The sequence below is a fragment of the Magallana gigas genome, chromosome 10 (assembly GCF_963853765.1).
Source record: "Magallana gigas chromosome 10, xbMagGiga1.1, whole genome shotgun sequence".
NCBI classification, from domain to species: domain Eukaryota; kingdom Metazoa; phylum Mollusca; class Bivalvia; order Ostreida; family Ostreidae; genus Magallana; species Magallana gigas.
The window spans coordinates 18,830,549-18,853,422 of NC_088862.1; the positions used below are offsets into that span (position 1 = coordinate 18,830,549).

At 31.9% G+C, this 22,874-nt stretch overlaps 1 protein-coding gene and 1 long non-coding RNA gene across 2 annotated transcripts; both read right to left on the reverse strand.

Moving 5' to 3' along the window:
- Positions 1-1,768: 1,768 nt before the first annotated feature.
- On the reverse strand, positions 1,769-8,265 carry LOC105345818 (uncharacterized). The gene is made up of 4 exons (XR_903123.4): positions 8,108-8,265; positions 6,228-6,348; positions 5,842-6,016; positions 1,769-2,401 (listed from the first exon to the last, which is right to left on the reverse strand). It is a non-coding gene; the product is annotated as an uncharacterized lncRNA (long non-coding RNA).
- A 6,184-nt stretch (positions 8,266-14,449) lies between these two features.
- On the reverse strand, positions 14,450-22,000 carry LOC105346066 (lanC-like protein 2). Its single transcript, XM_066073425.1, is given in 12 exon segments — positions 14,450-14,591; positions 14,885-14,905; positions 14,908-14,956; positions 16,362-16,390; positions 16,393-16,543; positions 17,185-17,331; positions 17,334-17,378; positions 17,961-18,101; positions 18,442-18,598; positions 19,871-20,087; positions 21,028-21,086; positions 21,975-22,000. Coding segments are annotated over 12 exon segments (1,122 nt in total). The 3' UTR covers positions 14,450-14,511.
- Between the last annotated feature and the right edge of the window lie 874 nt (positions 22,001-22,874).

Consider the following 22,874-nt stretch of genomic DNA (forward strand, 5'->3'; position numbering starts at 1 on the left):
AATGTGAATATTGGGATGACGGTGTCAAAACTAGAAATTGTATACTATGTGACTTAAATTACAGTCGAAATGGACAGTGATTAAGTATTACCTGGCATGATGTAAGCAAACATTTTTATTATGAAAAAGGTACGGCTGGCCTTGTTATAATCTTTATATTTTCCCATCAATAACATCACTGTTAGTGTTAACCAGTACCAATTTTGTCTGAAATTTTAGTCCCCTAATCTTATCATGTAATATCATTATATGATACACTAGAGAACTTAAAAAATGAATTTAGTTACACTTAACTTATTGCTTCATTGATGATGATATAAATCATTTCGCATTTGCCGAATCATTTGATTTGAACATATTTTATTGTGTAAGTAACACAAAAGGATCGGAAACAAGTTCTTACATCTTACAAGTTCCTCTCCTAATGATAATACATACAATATATACAATTGTCATAGTACATGTAATATTACATGTTACTTATAGTTATTGAAAATTTATTTAATATTCTATTATTATTCGAGATATTGATTTTACATATTCAAACTTATCGCACTATTGAACTTTTCATCTTTAGCAAACATCGACAAAAAAAGAGAATGAAGTAGGCCTAATATAAGTTTTACGACCTTCGGTGTAACAGGTAAAAGTAAACAAGAAGACTTTTATCAGTCCGTAAGCCGGATCGATACCAACCTAAACATTACAAAATGTAATATAGATATATATTTTTTCTATGCGTTCTTTTTTTTTTATTTAAATTATTTGATCACTGGTTGAAAAGATCTTGCACATTTCCAAAAATTTAAGGTTAATTTTTATTTGCCACAGCCATAAAAAAAACTAATTTTGCGTGGATCGTTTCATTTCAAACTTAAGTAATACGTGAACTTATTAACAAATAAAAAGTGTATGCTATAAAAGTGTCAAGTCTTGCCAAGCAAGAACATATTGCAGATTTGTTTCAAATCAAATAATAGAGAGGTTAAGCATTTCAACGTGTACGAGTACGTGTAACTAGGGGAATCCTCTAATTTTATGTGTATTACGTCACATTTTCCGTATACCGCGTAATTCTACAAGTTGTACAAAACGTGTAGAATCAAAAGTACACGTAGAAGAAACTTGTAGCATTTTTTGATAAGAATATAGACTAAGTGTTTAACAGATGTTGTGTAATGTCAAGCAGACGATAAATTAAGGACAACTATCATATGTTTTCGGTTTCATCAAAGTCATAGAATTATTTCATAAACAATGAGAGTAGACTAAACATGTTGAAAACGTTGAATCTAATTATTTTACACGTACGCGTACACTTCCAGTTATATAACGTGTACGTCTAAACAGACTTGTATCTTCACACGTACCCGTAGACGTACATGTTTAAATGCTTAACCTCTCTAATAGCGAAAAGAAACAGAATTCTTCTTTATATAAAAATATAACACAGACCATCTTGATTTTAATTTACAGATATATATGGCATATGATATGTTAATCTTTGAACAATTAATAGGTGTATATGATGTATTGTTTTAAATCTTTTTATTTTTTGCTTATTCGCTAGTTAAATATTTGCTTACGTTCTGGTATCTAAATCAACAAAACATATTTCGTATTATAAAATAATCAAAATTTATTTTGATGGCCGTGGTAAATGAAATATTTACTCTTAATCAAGAGACCATTAAAAGTGTTTACAATTGTATTTCTTAAATATAAATAACCAAACAATAAAACAAACCCAACAAAGAAAATTTAATATCTGTTTAATCATAGCAACCCTGTCAATTATATGGTTGCAATGTATATCATTGGTCCAAATCAAGTTTAAAAATTACAAAAGTGAATTATTCATTGAAATATAACACGTCCTACGCAATATCGAATATAACTGATTTATAATTTTAAAAAAAAATACTATTTTCCTTCTAACATTAAAAAGGACAATTAAGTTTTCCATCAGTTGAATATTCCATTGAAAGTTTAAAGGAAACTTTGTCTAAGCTTTTGCATTTTTTTGCATTTTTTTTTTAACTTTTGATTTAATTGTCATATAATGGATTACGTATCATATATAATTTCTTTCACATAATTGGTACATGTACAAAATGTAACATGAAATATCATATACAATCTACAATGTATTCATTATGAAAGAAATTTCTAAACGCGTTTACAAATTCCGTATCTAAAGTACAGCGAATTATTTCAATGTAAGTTTTTAAAAGATTCATTTATATATAATTTTCCGTATTTCTAAAATAAAGAAGTGAAAAGCAGTTGAATCATCTCCACTTCGTTAGATAGCATGGCCATCGAAGGTTATTGCGTAAGCTTTGAAAAGCGAGTATTCCATCTGTTGGGGTCTCATCCATCTTCTCCGTAACGATTTGTTCTGAAGTAAATAAAAACGATGATGATATCCATATAAAATAGTTGTTTTAAAACAATGTTACTTTGTTCCATACAGCCGAAAGATGTTACTGTAAATGATTATATGATGCTGCAGAACGTTAGTCCGATTGACAAATAAGCATTAGGAATAGAAGACTTCATTTCATATACAACTGCAGTTTAATTAGCTTATGTCTAGATTACATCTTTTTTAAATAAAATATATAATAACATATTCAACCTGTTATCACTCTAAAAAAAAAAAAGCTTACAGCTGATTAAAATACTAAATTACGTATTGTCATGCTAAACTTTAGATTCCTGATAATCAAAATTATATGACTGTTTTGATTTTGATTGTCAAGAAACTAAATTTTAGTAATTGCATAATGATATATGAAAGGAAATGTATTTCTGCAGAAAGAGGCTGTATAATGAACATGGTACTCGTGACCTTTAAATGTTACGTGAATATTCGTCTTAAGTAGGTAAATCATGATGTACAAGCATAGTTAGTTATCTAATCATTACAAGCATAGTTAGTTATCTAATCATGCTGTTTGTTTACGCTTTATAATTATATTTATGATAGCTACGGTTATACCAATATACATGTAGTCCTGATTCTGTATTACTTTAAATCTAGAATAATACGATTTGATTAACCTATTACAAATGCATGTATCCATTACTTTTATTTACTGTGCCGCATAAAACATAATAACGTGGGTTTGCTTGATTAGATGTAGATTGATGTAAGTAGTTGTTTACTGTAAAATGATTGCAAGTATTGACATACAGTATATGTATGGATCAATAGAGGACAGGATCGGACAATTTTTTTTTGTTTTCTGTCACTGCACCTTAAGGTAACTCTAAGGTGCTCGTAAAATTTTCTGATGAAAGATTGAAAACAGAACTGTTTTCAACTAAATAGACTTGAATTTCATCAATTATTAGGGAAAATTTACCTGTCATTCCACTTTTCGAGATGTCAGATAAACAAACTAAAGCACATTTTTGCATCAGAAAATCGTACTTTTTGTTAAAAGTAAAATCTTTGTAGGCAGAAACTTGTTTATCATGTTTAATTTTATTGTCAACTGTATCAGAAAACTAAAACTACAATCATTTTATAAAATTCAATTTGATAGTTCGGATAAGTAAACTTATAGTATTTAGTCAAACAACTGGGAGGTAAGTCAGAAAAAGAGTTATTTCCACTTAGCATAGATTTATTGTACATAAAGAATTAAAACTTTAGGTTAAAATTTAACTGCGAAAATATCTTTCATTAACTTCTCAATAATACCAAGTGATCATATTTACATAGAAATATATTAAACTATCTTGCACAAGTTTTAAAGAATGCAAAGTTTTACAAAAAAGTGTGCCATCAAAGAACACTGGATCTATATACTTAAATGTTCATTCTTTAAAGTCATTTTTTTAAAATTCTTATTCTTATCCTATTTATAGCGCAACTGCTTAATTTTGGTACATGTACTTGTGTACACAATGCATATCAAATTCATTTACTAGTATATTAAAGGTGCATACATATTGTTTCAGCATAGTTTTGTAGTATGTGTATACAAAAGATATGGGAAGGCTTTCTTCACCGGGATTCATTAAACATGGCGAAAAGTCCTCCCATTCATTACACTATTAAGGTAATTCTGCCAATCATCGAAAAGTAAATTTAGAGAAAAAATACCATTCTTTTTTGCTACTTTTGATAAAAGTGTACTTTCTTAAATTGATTAAATTGGATAAACTAGTACTACATGTAGCTACAATGCAAGTCAGCCCAATGTTGACTTAACATACCTCGAAGTAGTTCTTTCTAGAAAGTGCAATATTACCGCATTAATTTACTCAGTTTATATGAGAATATGGAATCAAAAGGCCATGGTCATGGTTTGATTAAAATCAAATTATTTTGAAAAATGCTTACACAATGGGAGCAGCTGACTATTTTCGCGGTTTTCAATCAATCAAAATAACATTATTGTTCACAAGGTCCTTTAGTCTCTGACACCGTTGGTTGGTTATTTAGATAATAATACAGGGTTTTTACTATAAAATGTGGGCATAGGTAATTAATAATATTCATGGTGTCGTAAATTGTGGCAATAGGAATAATTATAATGTTTAATAAAATCTATTTCAGGGTATATCTTTACACATATATACTCAGTTTTCAGGATCATGTCTGAACATAAAGAAAAACGAGTTTTGACCCAAAAAAAACATAGGAAGACACAGCCTTATAGACCTCTTTGGTCGACCGAAGATCCCCTTCAAAGTCTTCAAAAGTTATTCCAACAAAATATATACGTATACATAGAGAAAAAACCCAAAGTTTTAGTACTATAGGTACTGTGATAATATGACTTAATCCTTCACCAAAAAAGTAACTAGTGTCTTGCAGAGTGTTGAGTTTTTTCATTGTCAATGGGTAAAACACGTGACCTGGAGAGTTGATGTTTTGACGAATGTTTATTTGGCTCCTCTCGATATTGCACAAACACGGCATTAAGCGTATTCTTGCCATTTTAAAATCTATTTAATCATTTTAAAATCTTCACTTGCACACTAAAAGTGCATCAAATTGGGCCTTTGATTTTAATTCAACCAAAGATTCAATAAATGATGCATTTATCAAACACATTTTACAAGTAGGTGTGCATTTCAGTGGCGTCGGAAGCAAATTGAAAGTGGGGAGGGGGGGGGGGCATAGACTAATCCTCAGAAATCTTAACAAGCAAAAAAAAAAAAAACCTAATTCCCAAAATCATGAAATTCCTAATCCGTGGGGGAGGGGGGGGGGCTAGTAGTATATAGTAGTATACCATCTTTTCAAGGTAAATTTAGGAACAATTATCTTTGCTGCGAGAAAAAGTGGTGGGGGTGAACTCTCTATGATGCTATTTGCCTAATGGTTAAGTCTAACTTTGCAAAAAAGTGGGAACCGCCGGTTCCGACGTCTATTCCTTTGGTGCTAACAGACATTTTGTTTGTGTATCAAATTATATATATTCATAACAATGTTAACAGGACTAGCAAACTAGCCCTTTTACAAAGAAAATCGATGATTACATGCTTTGAAATTCCTTAGCGAAAATGTTACTTAGCTTATTATGGGTATTTAAGTATTTTACTTACATGTATTAAACTTTTAAGTTGAATGATGACATAGATATTAATACCGAGGTTAATAACTGTATAAACTGTATATTACGTATTGAATACTTCCTAAAGACAGCTTTGACGGCCATCCACGTTTTGCTTAACTTGTCCTCGCTAAACAAGGTTCTTTAGTTACGGTCAAAAGTCTATGAATGTACTTAATTAAATTCTACTTAAGTACAGTCTTTGACAGCATGTACCCAATAAACTCTTTTCACGAAGAGCTGAAGATCAAAAGTCTGTTCTTACCTTAAGCTTCTCTGTCTGACTATCTTTTCCCTCTGTAGAGGAGATCTGGTAAATTGTACAAGGAATCGACTGTCCCTAGGTTCCTTTTGTGTGTTGGGATGTTGGGATAGTATCGTATGCCATACTGCCTCTGTGGCCTCTGTTGTAAAAGTTTGGCTGCTAACAGGAGACGTTCCTACAAATATGACATCCATTGCTCTTTACGTTTCCCGCAAAAAAGTGATGAATTATAACTTTTAACTCAAAAAAATATTTTCTATTTAGGGGGAGATAATGTCTAAAATACTAATTTGTAGAACATTTTGAATTTAAAGGATATAAAGTCACAAAAATACAAAAAAGTACAATTTTATACTATTTTTTTATTATCATTTTTTTCTAAATACCTCATTGTCTGATGCAAAAGCTTCTCTTTCGTCGTCTTTGATTGGTCGGCAGACAGACAAGGTGATTAGACAGAGACTACAAACCACCCATGTGACACACGTCTCAGTTCTCATTATTGTCCTGTAGAAGTACGTTAACTCAATGAATATAGTCTACGAAGAAAACCATATATGCAACACATATGATATGACGTTCAATGGACATAAATCAAAAGACACGAATTTACTCTAATATCCTCGTCTTTTCAATGGATTAGAATATAAAAAAGCCTTAACTAAAGGGAGTTATCATGATAAAAAACGATTTTCAAGAAATCGATGTTTACAAACTCATATTAAAAAAAAACCCACAAATCTAGTTCAAACCCAGTGTAAGCCTATTTATTTGGATACATGACTTTACTTTTAATATCAGTTGCAGTACTAATATTCTTCATACAAGATCCGACTCTCTCGGGGAAAATCAACAACTAATGTGAAAAAGTCTCAAACTTTCTAGGGTTTTTTTTTTTCATTGAGAACCTTAATCACTTTACATAAAAAAAAAATATGACCCTTCTATACTTGAATTTAAATCACACGCATAACTATGGAAACTAAAAACAGGCTGTTAAAAAGCTTTCCCTTTGGGTTAATACAGTACATTTACATAGACGTTGTCGTCTGCGTATTCTAACACAGTTAATCCTTTTACCTTGAATAATTTACAACACTATTCTTTATATCGAATTAGTTTGTCCTCGTAAAAGGCTTTTAAGATACGATACACAGCAGTGATTGAAAGTTGATTTAAAGTCATCAAGAACATTAGACCTATTCAAAACGCACCTATCAATTAATGGAGATTTACTTCTTTGTAAACCGGAAAAAAAATACAGATCCAGTCCGTCTCAGATTCCGGAAAAACCGATTATGACCATTAATTAATGGTAAAATACACTTGAATCATAAACATGTACGTAAGATAATATAAGGTTACTTGACTAGTTAGAAGCCTAAGATAAAATTACTGCAATGAACTGGTCAAAGGTCTTAGATACGTCATGAATGTGATAGATTAGTATTTAGTAGAAAAATATTCCCCTGACAAGTCTTTTCTCTTGATTTAAATGACATAAGATATAAAAATACTGTGACTTCATCTCACTTTATTTTCTGTATCATATTTTTTTAATTCTCTCATCTCTATTTATTAGATAGACAATGAAACTGTTTAGTCTTTTTGATTATATGTTCACAAAAGCCACTATAGACAATCTATTACAATGCTATAGGTGTTTTGTAAAAATGCTTATATATATATTGTTCCAAATACCGGTGTGTGTGTGTGTGTGTGTGTGTGTGTGTGTGTGTGTGTGTGTGTGTGTGTGTATATATATATATATATATATATATATATATATATATATATATATATATATATATATATATATATATATATATATATATATATATATATATATATATATATATATATATATATATATATATATAGCCGTTCTTATGCAAAAATGAATGATATTGATATGTGTACATGAAATAATTACACACGTCTCTTTTTTTATTATAAAGCTTATCAACCAAATAACCGAGTGACTTGCGTGCATTAACTGATGTGATTGCTTTAATCAGTGAGGTTAAAACAAAATGTAAATTGTTTACATATTTATGTTAATCAATGTAAAATCACAGTACTTTTTTTTCTTTTATTTGATGAAAACATTTATAAGCTGATTAAATAGATAAATCGTTTACTTACTTGTACTCTAGATACTAGATTAATTTCTCCGCGATGAAAATCAAGCCGATATCTAATAGCAAATAACTAAATGTTGTTGTTTTTTTTAAATTATTTTAAGTTTTCTTTATTGTAACCTTACCTGTCTTAAGATGTGTCCAAGTCCTTGCAATGTAAATCCAGTGCGAGTTTTCAAAGCCTAAAGTCAATAAGTAGACACGCGAGTCCTGTTGATTCCTCAGCCTCTGCTACTACGCACCGACTCTGCGACGATTGGTATCCATAGGTAGGTGAGGAGAGCGTGTCGTCAGAGGTGGCAGCCGTAAATTGTGATAATTAGGTGATGATATTTACTGTCGTTATCGCAATTATTAATCACTTATCGATAATAAAATTGCTTACGTCACTCGCTTACCCCTAACATACTTCAAGTTCATTTATTTTTACTCATCTTTACTACTATATTAAAATAATAGACTCGTATTTTTAGGCTTTAATACCGAGAAATTGGAAGAGCACTGTCTTTTGTTTTATACATTATAAACATCATTGGTACTTGAAGATTACCAATTTGTTTTTATTTTTTCTTAATCAAGCTTCGCTAATTAATAATCAACGAAAATTTCTTTGAAAAATCCGGAAATCATCTGGATTTTTTGGATTTTACAATCTTGCGCATGCGCATTACATTAACGCTAAATCACGGGATGCTCTTTAGTTTATGTTTCTACAACATCACATTTGCATGGATAAACTCAGAAACGATATTACAAATACATGTAAATTTTCATTGAAAATTTGTCATATATTCTGATCATCATAGGAAATACGGGAGATAACTGTAACTCAGTGCATGTATCTATTCCGCAAATGTCCATGCAATATCATATGCAATGTCAACCCGTGCACGCACGGGTCAAAGTCTAGTAACATATAATGTTATTCCTGTATATATGAGGTGCAGAAGAATTATTCAAAAGTATAAGAAAAGCAGGATTTACAAAAGAGAAACAGAAAATAGTAAACAATGATTTTTTTTGTAGTTGTTATGTATAGGATGACCAACCAAATCAAATATTTTTCTAATTGATGTACAAATTTTCATAAGAATTACATGGTTTGAAGATGACATAAGTGCTTAAATTTTAAGGTGTTTCGTTTTTAAGATAATAATTACCAAACATTTTTTTCTTATATGTGACAATGCACTTTGCGAACGAACTTGAGCGTTTCTGAGCTGTTTTTCTAATCCAGTGTAAACTTGGTTAAGATTACATGTCCATTGAATATCCATAAATAAAATCGGTTTTTAAATGCACCGAGTAATCTTGGACTCTACAGAAGAGCATGCGCTCACACACGTGTCTAAATGACAGCTTGATAACTGTCAACAACAACACCATTTTTTGTCTTCTGGGGATTAATATTAATAGATAATTGTATATGTAGGAATTTTGTTTATATAATAAACATGTCCTTTTGATTCGATTTATTAATGTAAAGAGGATCTACGTTCTCTTTCATTTTAGAGTTCACTCTTTTTTTCAATAAAATGAAAATAATAGTATTGGGGATGAATTTCATTATGTTTTAGAATGTACACATTTTGTAAACGACAGAAAAATGTTTTTACCCAAGAGATATTATGAAAACCCAAATATTATAAAATTTAACGAGCTAATGAATACTTTTAATGTAGAAAAACTAAAAAACTTGTCAATATTTATTAAGAAAATTTTCAAAGTCTGTTCCTCCAGAAACCAACTTTAACAACCTATTGTATTGGGATTTTAACCTTTTTTTTGTCATTATTACTCCTACTGTACATGTGATCCTTGACTGTATTCGTGTACATTTGTATATACTGATTTTGAACCTCAAATACCAGTGAACTGGTCTTGAGTGAATAAAGAATTGAATATAAAAATTGAAATGACAATTTATTGGTTTAAGAAAAAAAAAACCCATAATACTACAACGAAAGCAAGTTAAAAATGAATGAGATCTCATATCTCTTAAATGCCCCGGTGATACCTCTCCGAATAACATTAACGGACTTCCAATGGGGAAAACTACAACTTAAAAATTTAATCAAAATGGTGCCCGTTATAATGATTGTCCGTTAAACCGTTGTTGGAGGCCTTAGCGATCAGGTACTTTAGTGTATCAAGTTATCAACCGTGCGATTACCAAACGGTATAATCTTTAGGTTGACAACGTCTTGGACGACATCGTTCAAGACATTGTCAACCTAAAGATTACAATGTTTGGGTAATAAACAATATATTAAAATAAAATCAGTGGTGTATTCTAAGGGGGGCACCTGGCGCCCTCTCCCCTAACATTGTCAAAGTTAAGTTAAATTATACTCCGTATGGTAAAGAAAACGTACAACTTGCGAGTCTTATAATTTTCAACTTTTTGGAAACTCGGGATTTCTCAACATTAGACTGATTTCAATGGTGTAGTATGAAAAAAAACCGTGGGTTTAATGGTGTGACGTCCATGTACATGTACATAAAATGCCCATTTCGGTTACGCTGTGCTTGGGTTTAAATGTGACCAGTCACCCACCTTTAAGTAATTGATTATACTAGCTAGTGTTTTTAACGACTCTTCCATGTTATCATAATACAAGCTGGCATGGTCATTTTCTTTTAAACTTCATTTACAACAATATTTCATATATTTCTGATGGGATTTGATAGCTTTGAATGGATACTGCAGGTTGTAAATCTACAAACCTTTAAATATTGTAAATAATTTCAGTACTTTATAAGTATAATCACGAGAAGAAATATTTTGAATACTTTATTTTTACTCTACAAAATCTCTAGAACCCAGGGGCTTCTGGGGGCTTCGCCCCCCCCCCCCAGCCCCAACCAGCGCTTTGTCCGGGACCCACTGGGGGCCTCAATGCGGCCCAGGCCCCCTGCTTAAAACTGACGCTCCTCTTACTTCAAATCTTGGATCCACCCCTGCAAATGCAAAAAGCATAAGAAACTATTATAACGATTTTTGAAAAATTGTTACCCTTTTCACAAACGAATGTCCGACGTACTGTATCTCTGGTCCAACGGACATTGCAGCTATTGGGAAAATCGGACACTCGGTCACTGTGGTTTTGAAAAGGCTCAAATCTTTTTACCGCATAGAACGAACCTCTTGCATCTAGAGCAAGCGGCGAATAAACCAAATAAACGGATCTATATCGAATGAAAAAGGACAAAATACGCATCCAAATACAATCCAAAAACTCGCCATCCGTAACTTAATCGGGTGGACTGAGACCTTTCCTAATTTGCCGGGTATTGATTTCGTATTTGACAAGTTTTTATGTCTTTTAACATAGTTTTAATCTAGATTAAAGGCCACTCTGTCAATGATATGTATGATTATAAGCATAACAGGCAATAAATAAGAAATAGATTTATGTAGGTTACGCTTTCATGCTTTTTCGAACATTTGATACTTTTTGATAACTCTGACAAGTGTCCATATCTTTTAAATCTGTGAATACCAAAAAGTTGCTACTTCACCTTTAAAAACTACCGCACTGAAATAGGATTACGGCGTCGAATATCGTGAATTTATAGGCTTGTTATAATTTGATTTAATATCACTACTGATACAACGCATCAAACCATCCTTACAGAACTGTATAGGTGTGTTAAATCTGTTAGACACGGTGTATATTACATTTCATAGAGAAATTACATGTAAATACATGAATTACTTAGTCCCCGTCATTCGTTGTGGGTATGGGTTTGCTACAGCAGCCCTCCATCTTACTCAGTGTATGGTTGTTTTTTTTTGGCTCATTCCAGCTCTTTTATTCTTATTCTTCTTCAGCTATGCATGCAGTGGTCGCCCTGTTTTCTATGACCTTAATTGTGGGTTCGAGTCCAATGCATCTCTGCTTTTATTGTTTTTGCGGATTTCTCCATGTCACGTGGCCAATCCTTTTGGGGTTTTCTCTATGTCATGTGGCTAATCCATGCTGATGGTTTTTTTATTGGGGGGGGGTGTTTTGTTTTCTTTGGGGGGGGGGGGGGCATGCTTCAGTAGCTGCTCATTTGTTATCTTTACTGGCCGACAGACTTTCCAGATTCGTTGGACTTTTTTCTTGTAATCCAACACATGTACTTTGCAATCAATTAAATAATCACAAAATTATAACAAAATGAATTTACGTACGATTTTACATAGGACATATTTGCCTCACTTGAACTTCTATAAAGAAGTTTAACAAAAAATCATCTACAAGGACATTTTAGTTTGATTTTCTTGATCGTCGGACATGTTGTACCCACAAAAAACCGAAATATTCTTTGGAGACTTCAATTATCTCACAAAAGACAAAATACGTCTTAAAAGCAAATCTACGTAATTACAGATTGCAAAAGGTGTCGCCACGATTCTGCTTGCCATAAACAATTACCGTGATGCTCCTTCATCAGTGGCGCTGAGATAAGACATCTTCTATCTAAATTGACAGTTCTCTTGTCCAAGACAAATCACGTGTAAATCCGTTATAACAGATTTCTCATTGACTAAACTTGCCATCATTGTTTTGTATATTGTTTGTTGGCTTGAATCGCATTAGCATGCATATTATCTGCATAAATACTTTTCCTTCGAATCTAGATATGTCATTCCATATTCCGAATTTTGTTACCGTTCTAAAAAAAAAGTTTTTTCATCTAAAAAAATTTATGCTTGAATCTTTCAGATTAAAACTAGGAGAAATACATTTCAAAAGGGCGATACTATAGTCTGTCCCAAGATATTTATGCAGCACATTTAGACGATTTTTAATAAAAATACAACTACCTGTGAAAGAAGTGCAATTGAAATAGTTTAAAGGGATATTTTCCAAGATAATTTCATTGACACATTATCATCTTTCACTCGGAAAAATTCACAGGAACGAAAACAGATTCCTTACGGAGATTTATAATGGGGAATGTTTACATCTTTTCTCCATTCGGAATACACTCGGAATACATCGCGTAATTTTTCAACGTTATCATCCGGGCCTGCTGCAATACAAATTCTCCGTAGACATAACATTTTTTAGCATTTTATTGAAACCTGATAAGCTAACAGGGGCGTTTCGACTGAGAAATCTTGGAAATTTTTCACACTTTTCAATGAACATCGTTTGAACCCTGAGGTTTATATAAATATCAAGCAATTAAGCCAAATGTGAATCCATGATATCTTGGGACAGAGTATACTTAGCAAGATTTTAGGTATTATGTCTATGAAGCATCGACTTTGATATGGTTCCCTATACCTTCGGAATTCTAACAAATGCCTCCCCAATCCGCATTCAATTTGACTGTTTCATTTACACGCATTTGTAACAGGCGAGTTGTAACATTAATTAGTAATTAACTACTAGAGGTGAAATGTAACGTTATTTAGTAATATTAAAGGTGAGGGTAATTCTTGGACTGATATTGTTATCAATTAAACCTTAAGAAAACGCGAATAAAATATCTCTATGGAGAGACTAGAAGCTTTCGTTCACATCTTGTATCGATTGTACCCCAAAAAGCCCTCAGACACGGATATCAGAAGGATGTTACTGATGAGTAAGTTCATTCCTACAGAGCTTTTAAAATAATGTCAGCTGAACAACAGGGCAGTCATATTACATGATACATCAGAGGGTAATTAAATGCTGATAAGCTGATTAGTTTTATAGCAGTCCTTGAACGGTATCATCTGGATTATATTGACGTTGTCTTTCATGGTCGCCGGGGAAATATATTCCATAAAAGAAACATAGGTAATCAAAGATGACAGTGCTCAACGAGGCGAGGCATCACCTTTATGAGACCACCTCTATCATATTATATGAAACTCATAGCCAATGATCTATATCAAAATAGTGGATATTGTAGTGTGGTTTGACAAAATATCGTTTATCATAATACGATACAAAACTGAATCAATGTAAGTATCTACTTCTAGAGAACACAGTCAATATTTTATGCATAGTGGGAGACTGCGGTTTTGAGTCAACAGACTTAACGTAAAAATCAAACTGAAAGATACGACCAATTGATTACCCCCACCTTCCACCCCCATCCACATACCTCGGCTTTTAGATTTGTGCATTGACGATGGACTAGAGTACATGCCAACAGTTGTTAGGTATTAGTAAACCTTCAAGGTTCTTGACCGATGGACTAGTGTTTATGCCAACAGTCATTTGGTATTAGTTAACCCTCAAGGTCCTTGAGCAAAAACCACAGAAGCATTGCAGAATGTAAAAATATTTATTAGAATAATACAAAAACTGATATTCAACGCACTTGTAAAAATATTACAAATTCTACAATTTTGTAGTAAATAAACTCAAATCAAACAAATTGTGTTCTGTAAGCAAGTGTCAATGTACCCACGTGATTAACACTGGGGTTTTGATTGGCCACGTCTGTACAGGTACTTTGATAAACGTCTATACCTGTTCGTGACGTTTACTCCGACACACAGAATTGGGATATTCCAAAGAAGCTGTGTGATTATGTCCACTCATGTGAAATCAAAAGCTGGGAAACATGCCGTTTCTGGATTGAGGATATCAGACAAAAAATATATAACTCCAGCCAAACCTGAAAAAGCATATACTTGTATAAACAGAGATAAAAGACAACAGTAAACTCATGCAAGTATATTTATTAATATTTGAATAATTATGATGTTATTTGAAACATGACAAATACTATCATTCAGGCACAATCATTGTATTCACTGTAAAACACATCTTGAAATCATGGAACATGTTATTCTATTCTAATTGTTTTACCATTCTATTTTGGTTCGAAATACCTGGTAACAATCGTAGAATATAGCATCAGAAATTCACCACAAAAAGAGAAACACTTAATATGGATGTTTTACTAACCTTTAAAAAGAGAGCATGGAATTCAGGCTTTGGACAGCCATGTTCACCAAAGTCACAGCACCATTCTGCAAACTGCAACATTACCAGAGATTATAACATTAACTGCAACATTATCAGAGATTATAACATTAACTGCAACATTACCAGAGATAATAACACAAACTGCAACATTACCAGAGATTATAACACAAACTGCAACATTACCAGAGATTATAACACAAACTGCAACATTATCAGAGATTATAACACAAACAGCAACATTATCAGAGATTATAACATTAACTGCAACATTACCAGAGATTATAACACAAACTGCAACATTACCAGAGATTATAACACAAACTGCAACATTACCAGAGATTATAACACAAACTGCAACATTACCAGAGATTATAACATTAACTGCAACATTACCAGAGATTATAACACAAACAGCAACATTATCAGAGATTATAACATTAACTGCAACATTACCAGAGATTATAACACAAACTGCAACATTACCAGAGATCATAACACAAACTGCAACATTATCAGAGATTATAACATTAACTGCAACATTACCAGAGATTATAACACAAACTGCAACATTACCAGAGATTATAACACAAACTGCAACATTACCAGAGATTATAACACAAACTGCAACATTATCAGAGATTATAACATTAACTGCAACATTATCAGAGATTATAACATTAACTGCAACATTACCAGAGATTATAACACAAACTGCAACATTACCAGAGATTATAACACAAACTGCAACATTACCAGAGATTATAACATTAACTGCAACATTACCAGAGATTATAACACAAACAGCAACATTATCAGAGATTATAACATTAACTGCAACATTACCAGAGATTATAACACAAACTGCAACATTACCAGAGATTATAATACAAACTGCAACATTATCAGAGATTACATGTTTAATGCTAATCATAGCACAAACTGCAACACTACTGGAGGTCATATCACAAATTATTATTAGTTATTAGTTAGCGCAGCTATGCTTACAGCAGTTTATAATGATGATCTTATCTTTTGTATGATTTAATACACTAGAAGTTTTATGCCATGTTTGAGAAAGCTTTACATGTTACATATACAAGTACTTTCATCATTAGTGACATTTCAAATAATTATACATTTCTAAGGTGTATTTGGACTGCATTGTTTGTCATGGTACATACAATATGAACAGTTTTTTTAACATTAGAATAAAATGAGAGATTAAGATTTTTTTTATACTAAGTATCACACTAAACCAGCAATAATAGAAAAATTTTCAAAAATATAATTTATTATTATCAAACACCAAGCTTATTATTATAAGCTTTTTAATAGTTTGTGTCATATTGTTTCTTTAATGATATTTTACAAAAGTCCTTCAACAACTTCCTATTTTCATGGAATAAAGTCAGTTATCATAAAAAAAAAACACCTTGTTTATATATAGCATCCATACCTTGATAGCCCTGTGTAGTAGAGATTCTTTTTTGTCAGTTTATACATGGCTAGGAATGCATAGGCATTTCCTGCGGTGCCATCGCTCAAGCTGTAACCATTCTGGAGGATCCCGCGTTTCCATATCACCTCTGCACACCGCTTGGCGGCTTCTAGGTACTCGGTTACTTGGTCTTGTTGTTGTTATTAGGACTTCTCTGCAAAATAAATAAAAGTTATGGAGGGTCGGTGGTCAACAAATTAGCCATCATCATTGATCAGATATATACTTTAAATTTTCATATGCATGTATGATCTTTTGAATGCAAGCATTGAATGCTTATTAATTGAATGTCGTCGGTCCTGTAACACACCATGCATAAAAATTGAATACCGTGCAAATATAGCTTCAATACTAAATAATTCAAATCAAGGACAGAAAAATATATATATATTTTAATCCCATTTTTGGATTTTGCTTCTGATAGCACTGCATGTAACAACCATGAGATGATCTTATCAAAGGAACATTTTTCCATTTTTAAGTAAAGTATTGATCAAAATTGGAAAACTAAGTAAATGATATATGGCATGATTATATGAAGGTTAAATCTAGTACATGTACTTATATTTACATTGATTTTCATGAAGTGCCTGAAAGACAACATCTATACCATAGCTATATACAGCAGACTATGTTTTTTGTCTATCCTGTGTAACACACATTTATACACTACGACCTTTATACATGTATTTGAAAAAATACCTGAAAAAAATATAGAGAAACTGCATTAGCAACACATGTACAAGAATGATTTCATTACCATAATAGTGTACTGTTGTACCTGAACATATATATATATCCAGCCGGGGGCCCCCTGACTCCAACGAACTATTTTGTCTCCTGGGTGTTTTAACTTTTTAGCTTCCCAACACATTGCCATTGGACAATTTCCCGAGGTGAACTGAAGGGACATCATGAAACAACTGTGCGCTTCACAAGGTCATAAATCTTCTTCTCAAGAGAGGGTTCCTTGACCTCAAACATGAGAGCATCTCTTTAGTATTGAGAACAGCTGAAGATAGTGAATATATATTATCCTTTTTAATTAGTTAGGACACATATTTACCAGTTTTACATCAACAACTATAACATTTTCAATAAATATGGAAAGAATGAAATTATAGTATGAATTGATCTCCATTTAAATTTTTTTTTGGACCTTGGAGCTACAGTGGCACCCATTGAAAAAAAACAAAAAAAAATTAGTGTACGTTTTTGTGCGCAATAAATACACAATTTTTTCAATGGGGGGCACTGTAGCTCCCATGTCGTTCATCCGATTTTTTTTTTAGATCAGGAGCTACAGACCAGCAGTTAGATTAATTGAACTCTTTTATCTTTTATCATTGGAGTTTATTACTTTTCTTTCATGGGACATTGTTTGGCAAAGTAGAGAAACATTGCAAAAAAAAATTTATGGGTGTAAAATACTGAAAACAATGAACATGCATCTATAGTGCAAAAACTATGCAAGCACGTATTCTTAATGCATTTATTTCATAGCTGCATAGAAAATTCATCTTACACATTATATAACATGTATAAATATACACTTACTGTCAGGAGCATATATAGGATGCCAGCCATTCCATGCTTTGCCCCAAGGTCATAAATTTCATGGGTAAAGAACATCAAAGGATGCTTCCATTTCTGTTCTTTGGCTAGATGGTTTCCTGAATCTAAAGTTATATCCACTATCTAAATGTTTAAAATAATATCAAGTAAAGCAAGAAGGTGATATACACTTCACATATATTACATGTAACTTATGCACTGATCTAGAGGGGGTCGGGGAAAATTCACACTTGTTAAATTCACATAGTAAAATAACCCAAAACCCCCCTCATCATGATATCATTTTCATCATTACATCATGATATCATTAATAGCATAACATCATGATATCATTAATAGCATAACATCATGATATCATTAATAGCATAACATCATGATATCATTAATAGCATAACATCATGATATGACTGATGTCATAATGATTGATGTCCATCATCACCTACCACTGCTTACATGTTTATACCTTAAAAATTCGATCTTTTCTAATGGTATCTTCTCCCAGTTTTCTTTGAATAAACAACAGAGAATACAGAAGTCCCATTCTGCCATTTGAAAGTTGATCCCCCGCCGGGAAAAAAAAGAGACGTGCCCATATGACTCTTTCAGTCATGTCAATTAATCTAGAATTAAGGAACATGGAATAATTACTGTATAATCAATTGAAAAGTTTTGGATAATTATCTGATTACTTAATTTTTGTTTCACATTTTTGAAACATGTAGCAATGAAATCACAAAAAGCATGAGAATTTAGCATGTTTAGGTCATCAAAGAAAGACAAGCACTTATTTTAAATCAAGCATAACATTCAGCTTGGGGGATTCTGTAATCCATTAATATCCGCTAACTTTATCTACCTAAGTACTAGGAAAGGACTCTATGCGGTATTACGCATTTCCCACCCCCATAATTAAACTGCCAGAAAAAGCCTTAAAAATAAGATTGAAGATAGTTGAAATCATAATAAAAATAAGTACATGTATGTAAAAAATAATCACCCCATTGACATCATAATGTGTAAATGACATAATGAAGATTGTCTTATTTTGAAATATTAATGTTTTGGAGCAAAAAATGGGTGTTTTTCCAAGGTTTTTCAACTGGGAAACGTCTAGCACATGCTTGCTCAAGTAACATTTTTAACTATGATGTGTATAACAATAAGAACAAAAACATATGTCAAAATCGTATTTGAACAGACCTGTGGTCTTTGCTTTCAAAGGAAAAATTGCAAATATTTTCAATTGTTCACAAAATTGCGGGAATTTGCCCATTTTTGTGACGTCATAGATGAACAGCGCTATTTATTGGACAATGCTGACTAATATCATGATTAATGCAATAGACATCCTCTGTATACTGTTTTATGAAGATTTGATATTCATACAACAATACTATTTAAATATTGGTTATAATTCGGGGCAGATATTTGACAATATCAAATATAGTCCTTTAATTATATAATAAATTATACATATATAATTTAATTCTGGTTGTAACGCGCTGATTGGCTAAAAAATTATTCTATATCGTATAAAGAATGTTGCCTACGTCATAGTAAGACTAACGTCAAAAACGCATCAATACGCCTGAGGTTGCGTTTGAATTTTGTACAATTTTACGTCAATTCAAAGGTCAAATGACCGTTTTTATCTACATTGAAGAGTAAAAAAATTAAATTATAAGCAATGAATTCAATATTATTTAGTTTTATACGATATAGAATGGTTTGAAACAGTTTACGCTTTTTTAAAAGGGTAAACTGCCCTAAACCATTTATATTGTATAAAACAAATAAATGTTGAATTCATTCCTTAAATTAAATCATTATTTTCAGATGAGATTGTCTAATACATGTACAACATTTACATTTTAAATGAAGATTTCACATACTTTTTCAGATATTTTTGGTAATTTTGGGCATCACCAAGAAGTGAGTATATGACAACAGCAAGGGCATATGGGCCAGAATCTCCACAGAGGAAGCCAGCTTTTTGTTCCTTCAAGTTATCAATGGGTCCCTTGATAAAATCCAGTGGCTTGTGTAGATACGAGTGGTCTCCCTTGTCAGGATTGATTTCATAGAGATGCAAGTAAAGTAGGGCATAACCTGTAAAGGAATACAAATATAATACAAGTCTCCATAACTTCTCATCAAAACAGAAATTTTCATTGACTATGAATTGGCAAGCAATAAAACTTTTACTCCGACTACTATCTTATGTAACAAAAAAAACATTTTTAATTCATATTTTTACTACTACTACTATCTCACTAACAAAATAACATTTTTAATCTATATAATTTAATTTTCAAGAATAGTGTATTATTACTGGTAGTGGTACATTTGGTGGTTCAAAGATACAGTATGCATCAATAAATCTTTTTGAACGTTATATAGGTAGATAAATGAGCCACAGTGTCAATCCATGCATTACCCTACCCAATCCAATCCCCTCGCTAATCTGGAAACGAAGTTCACATGATTGTTGGGGGTAGAATTTATAGACAGTGCCCATTTTCTCAGTCTTTATCAGCCCTGGGGTAGAATTCAAAGACAGAGCGCATTTTCTCGGTCTTTGTCAATAAGGGTAGAATTCAAAGACAGAGTGCATTTTCTCGGTCTTTGTCAATAAGGGTAGAATTCAAAGACAGAGCGCATTTTCTCGGTCTTTGTCAATAAGGGTAGAATTCAAAGACAGAACGCATTTTCTCGGCCTTTGTCAACAAGGGTAGAATTCAAAGACAAAGCATATTTCTCTGCTTTTGTCAGGGGTAGAACTCACAGACAGGGCACATTTTTCTGTCTTTGTCAGGGGTATAATTAATTCATACAAAGAGCCCATTTCTCTGTCTTTAAGAGTTATCAAACAATCTCTATGCTCCAACATTCATACATTTTAATAGTATATATCGAAGTCATATTCATGAATGACCATTGTAATAAACATGTGTTTGAAACAATTCACAAGAGCTGTTTGTTCCCCTTTGTCAACCCTCATTCTATGAAATGAAAATGGTTCAACATACTGTTAATGAGATAGACAAACCTGCAGTTCCGGAGTACACATCGTAATTTCTGTCATCGCTGGCGTTTGCTCTTCCAGTTCTTCAAGCATTGCCTCATATGTTTTTGTAAATTTATCTTTATATGGTTCAAGTAGCTGAAACAATGAAAATTTAATATAAAAATATTTTCACTGATTATTATATATACAATTAACTATTTTGATAATCTGCAATGTCAAAATTTTCTCAAATAAGTTTTTTTTTTATCAAATGCATGCATTTTGTAGCATTTTTTATTTAATTTATGAAAAAAAACGCCTTAAGACAAAGACTCTTTATATATGTCTATCATATTTTTACTTAACTAACCATCTTATTAACACCATTTCATTAAAATTTCCATCAAGCTATCACAACACTATCATAAGTTCATGACTGTTCCATGCCAAGTTGCATGAAGTTGTGTTATAGCATTAAGGTAGCTAGTCCATCCATAACTAAGGCAAATTTAACGCTTTTGATTGATCTATACTGCATCAAATATGTATTTTAAAGCTATTATGAGGCTGACATGAACCAAACTCGTGCGTATGTATGTAGTCAGTTAAATGAACATTTTGCACTTAAAACTTTTTAAAAGAGTTATCTGCCCTTTGGGAAAATTTTTAAAAAATCATTTTCTGAAAATATTTATGGTAAACTATGAAAGTTTTTAGCATATTCGAAGAGAGGGAACGCTTTTGCAACTTTTTACCAAGAGAAATGTGAGAAAACTATTAGTATATAAGAAATATATTTAAAAATGCATTTTTCCCATAGACTTCAATGTTAACTTCAACATATGATAAAGTTATTAATATTGATTTTTTTTAAACACTTCAAAGGTGAATCTTTGTTATTTAATAAACTCCTTAAAATAACACTAAGAATTTAGTGATCAAACTTGCAATTTATTAGATATGAAATATGATAGTTATGGATGGACTACCTAAGTCCATTGTACATGTAGATCATGTTCTATTACAGTCAAACAACATGAAAGTTTAGTAAGTAGAATTAATGGCTTGTTGTGAGTTGGCTCATAGAGACTATAGTATTTAGTCTGAGATGGATCGCTCTTCTCTTTTTTCACCCAGAGATGACTCACTTTTATTTTGTTTTATCCTTAAATAATATATTAATTACTACATGAATATTGTTTCACCCTGAGTGCTTTACTCTTATTTTGTATTATACTGAGAGGGTTTACTATTTTATTTCCACTTGAGATGGGTCACTCTTATTTTTTTTTCACATTGAGATGGTCCACTTTTAATTTGTTTATTTACTATTTTAGTTCCCCCTGAAGTGTCTCGATCATTCTTATTTTGTTTCATCCTGAGATGTCTCACAGGTTTCACATTTTACTTCAGATTCTCATGTACCTAACACATGGGGCCTACATATTGCATATCAATTTCAACAAGAGACACCCCTCTAACCAGGGACGTATATACTAGTATATACGTCCCTGCTCTAACTAACGATAATCATTAAAAATCATTTGATGAATTTCAGCAACACTTATAAGTACAGCAACTCTCAATTTTACAAAAATATTGACGGGTTCTTTATCCGAAACTGTCCCTTGCTACCATAGAGAATGTACTCTCTTGGTAAATTTTTACAAAAAGCATTGCCTTAATTTGTATTTCCTAGTCAAATATTGGTTTTTTAACTTTTCAATCATATGATAAACTATTTCAGATTTGTATGTACATTTGTATTTTGACATATTTATGTATGGTGTTTATCATAAATATACAGAAGACATTGTATTGAGTGTATAGAAACATACATATATATTAATTAATTCATGTCTGTCCTAGCTCTTTCAATCATCCAACTC